The sequence below is a fragment of the Mytilus trossulus genome, chromosome 9, assembly GCF_036588685.1.
Source record: "Mytilus trossulus isolate FHL-02 chromosome 9, PNRI_Mtr1.1.1.hap1, whole genome shotgun sequence".
NCBI lineage: Eukaryota > Metazoa > Mollusca > Bivalvia > Mytilida > Mytilidae > Mytilus > Mytilus trossulus.
This window is the reverse complement of record NC_086381.1, coordinates 63,907,884-63,912,026: the sequence shown is the minus strand read 5'-3', so window position 1 is coordinate 63,912,026 and position 4,143 is coordinate 63,907,884. Positions and strand designations below refer to the sequence as shown.

Genomic DNA, 4,143 nt, shown 5'->3' with positions numbered 1-4,143 from the left:
GCAGTGATCTTAAGAAAATACAGGGGCAGATAATTACTTATCTTTAATATCTAACGTCGACCGTCGGCGTCATAAACTTTTCAAATACCGTCTCTGCAAATATGTACCAATTTTAATCCTACTGTGAATGAAAGATCTTAATATCAAGTTTTAAGTTTTCATGTTTGTGTATGGTCAGTCAACAAATCGCCACGTGCACCATGGCTAAAATAGAACAACTGTTTAACATTCATCTGAGGAGACGATACAGCTGGAATTGGTAATCTTTATTTCCTATTTTCAAGAAAATTATCAAATAACCACTTAAGAATCTATTGCCAGAAAATGAGGATGTTTTTATCCTAGAATTTCCAGTGAAGGAAAATCTAAGAGAGCCAATTGAATGCATACAATTTGTAATTCACGAACACTGATTATTTATCCTTATTAATTGTAACAGATAAAAAGGTAAACTATATGAAAAGATCATTTAAGCTTAATATTTTTTGCAGAGAAACAGAATACAAATGTATCACGTAGTTTTGAATTTATTTTGACAGTGATTCCACCGATGGCTACATCTTCATCGATGTGCGCTGTATGCGATCTTCGACATCAAAGTTCAGCGTCAACCCACTGGTGTACTGAGTGTGAAGAATCACTTTGTTCTGACTGTAAGGAACATCATAATGTTTTGAAGGCAACTCGAAATCACAAAACGATTCCTATCTCAGATTACCAACCTTTACCAACTGTTGTTACCGAGAACCAGCAGTTTTGTGTTTATCACAACGAGAAATACCAATTATACTGTGTCATAGATCGTGAGCCGATATGTTATAAATGTACAAAAGAGCATGGGAAATGCGGGGAAGTTATTCCACTTGAAGAAGTTGTCGATGGTTTTAAGACTTCAGAAGACTTTATAGACTTAGAACTAAGCCTGATCGATATGTTAAACAATGTTAAAAAACTTCGGGAAGCAAAACTGTCCAATATCACAAGTATCAAACATCAAACGAAGGAAATAAAAGAACAACATTGCAAATTACAAACTCAAGTTATTCAGCATCTCAAACAAATTAACGAAAAGTTTGAGGAAGAACTCGAAAATCGTGAACTGCTTTGTTGCGACAGTATTCGTTCATATATCTCCTCTCTACAAGATAAAGAAAGGGAGATAAATCTGATAAATACGGAAATCCAAACCATGAAGAAATACGCATCAGATCTACAAACCTTCCTTAGTATGAGAGATCTTCAGGCGAAGGTCACTGACAGGGAAAATGATCTCCAGTCTATGATTGAGAATACGAGTAATGATATACTTAACATAGAAAGCGTAACAGACGTTGCGGTAAATGATTTTTTGAATGTGAGTACATTTTGTTCTTTAAGCGTTAAGAAAAATCCGTCAGCTAACTTCGACATGTACAGAAGGAAAGACAGACAAGCCCAGATATTGGTTCAGAAAGATGTGAAGTCAACAACTAACATAAAATGTGAGCTCAACCGAAAATTACATACCGCTTGTAAATTTCCACTAGGGTGTTGTGTCACAACCAAAGGTGAATTTGTCTTCACAAATTACGATAAAGAAGAAGAGGATACACTTACAGTTCTTACAACTAACGGTGAAGTCAGCTTTCAAATCAATTTTTCAAAATCTTATCGCTCGTTTGATGTAGTATGCGTAGATGATACTACCGTTGCTGTCTCTTCTGGATTTTCAGATGAAAAGCCCGGCATTTGTTTTCTCAATCTTATTTCACGAAAATTAATTAAGTTTATTGCCTTGCCTGATTCACCGTATGGCATAACATATGATGGTAAATCCTTGATCTGTGGTGTCATTAACAAAGATATACATGTTATATCATGTGCAGACTACAGTATTACTACTATCCCAAATACTGCCTTGTGTGGGCTGTCCTATATTTCATGCTTCGATGACAAGATTTTTCTCACCAATCCAGACCAGCATATAGTTACCTGCTATTTATATACTGGCGAAAAAGTTTGGGAATTCAGGGATGAAACAATTCTAAGAGATCCATGGGGAATTACTACAGATAACAAGGGGAATATTGTTGTTGCTGGGTATAGTTCGCGTAATGTGGTTGTAATATCTAATGATGGAAAACAATGCGAACAGTTACTGTCCTTTTTGGATGTTAACAATATTCTTAATACTCCAGAGGCTATTTTCTTCGACAATGCAAGGAAGCAACTGCTTGTGACAAAAGCCGACCAGGAGGCTATTATTTATAACATTTCTTATATTTAACAGCAAATATTTTGCACCAAAATGAACAATAAAAAAGTATGATTATTGAATTATTGTTTTACAGAATATAAAAGTGTCAATAAATTTATATCAAACAATTCAATGTAATGCCCTATCATATATAGCTGTTATCAATTATACTTGTTTTTATTTTTTGTATTTCTCTGTCTTTGGTGTTAAGGCATGTATTTGTACTCTGTTCCCGTCGTGGAAAGTTGTCGTTTAAGAGGTATATTTTACATAGCAATAAAGCCCGGATGTTTGGCTAGCCTCAAAACCAGGTTCAATTACTCACCATTTTTTTTTCCTAAAATGTCCTTTACCAAGTCAGTTGTTATCTCATAGTTCGTTTCAATGAATGTTGCATTGCTGTTTGTTTTTCGTTGCACATCTGTGTCCTGTTATTTTGTTACATCTGATAGCTGATGTGCTTCGTCTGTTTTTGTGAGTAGCCCATATTTGTTTTTTTCTCTCAATCGATTGATAATTTTTGAACAGCGGTACATTACTGTTGCCTTTAATTATAGACAATCATGTCAATACTTATTGGTTTCAAAAAGCACCAACAACACAATTTTAACGTTTCGTTACAATATTATTTATAACACTTATGTACATCTTATTGTTTAACTTTGCTGGTTTCAATCTTTACCTATTTTTCTTTATGTATAAATATAGAATTAATAAGATCCACCAACATATTGAGCTAATACTAATACCAAGGACTTATTTGATACTCAAAATTGTATTAAAATGGATTGCTTGATAGAGTTCTGTGATAATGTTCAGGTAAAATTCATTTCCTTTATTCCAAACAGAATAAGATCATAAATCAAATATGTGTCTTATGTATGGTTATCAATAGATAAGAATAAGTACTCCCTTTTAACAATTAAAAAAAAAATATTGAAAAACTGCTGTATTACATTTTAGAAAGGTACTTCCTAGTCATACTACTAAATGCACCATACATGTACAAATTACAATGTGTGATCTGCTTCCAATTGTACAGTTGATAGCGTTCAATAGGTTTTATGAAATGATTTTGCACTTTGTAAACAATTTTTTCTATGGCCCTCCACTTATCTGACAATTGAACAGAAACTGAACAGACATTTTCTATTGTACTTTTGAATAAGAAGTAAGAAAGAAGTCAAAGCAAATATCGGGCGCAGCTTTAATCTGAAAACATACTGCTGATGTATGTTGATTTATTAATAATAGATATCTGTTGAGATTTTTCAATTGCGTTTAGTTATCAGTATATCTCGAAATATATAAGGCATAATACGTCTATATAGTTTTACTTTAGTTTGGGAGAGGGCTTCGATGGGTTTAGGTTGCTGGTAGAAGTAAAATGATAAAAGGAGTTTCGGTTGCACAAATTTATCAACTTTTTTTTCCATCTTCTCACATGTATATACTAACTTGGAGTTATTTCCTTTCAGAACGGCATATCAATTATCAATGCATCAGGTTATTATTTACCCAGATTAAAATGTAGCGATCTAAACCATGTGATTAGTGTTGTTGTACATTGGATATAAAAAAAAAAGATGTGGTATGATTGCCAATGAGACAACTATCCACAAAAGGCCAACATGACACAGACATTAACAACTATAGGTCACCGTGTGGCCTTCAACAATGAGCAAAGCCCATACCCCATAGTCAGCTATAAAAGGCAGCGATTAGACAATATAAAACAATCCAAACGAAAAAACTCACGGTCTTATTTATATAAAAAGAAATGAACGAAAAACAAATATGTAATACATAAACCAACGACAACCACTTAATTACAGGCTCCTGAGTTTATTGTACAATTTTTATACTGAACTTTATAGACAGAAATATTTTTTAGCCGTTGTTATGCT

At 33.4% G+C, this 4,143-nt stretch overlaps 1 protein-coding gene across 1 annotated transcript; it reads left to right on the top strand.

Moving 5' to 3' along the window:
* Positions 1-550: 550 nt before the first annotated feature.
* Positions 551-2,266, top strand: LOC134684846 (E3 ubiquitin-protein ligase TRIM71-like). The gene has a single exon (XM_063544155.1). The coding sequence runs from the start codon at positions 551-553 to the stop codon at positions 2,264-2,266; it is 1,716 nt and encodes a 571-aa protein (XP_063400225.1).
* Positions 2,267-4,143: the final 1,877 nt, after the last annotated feature.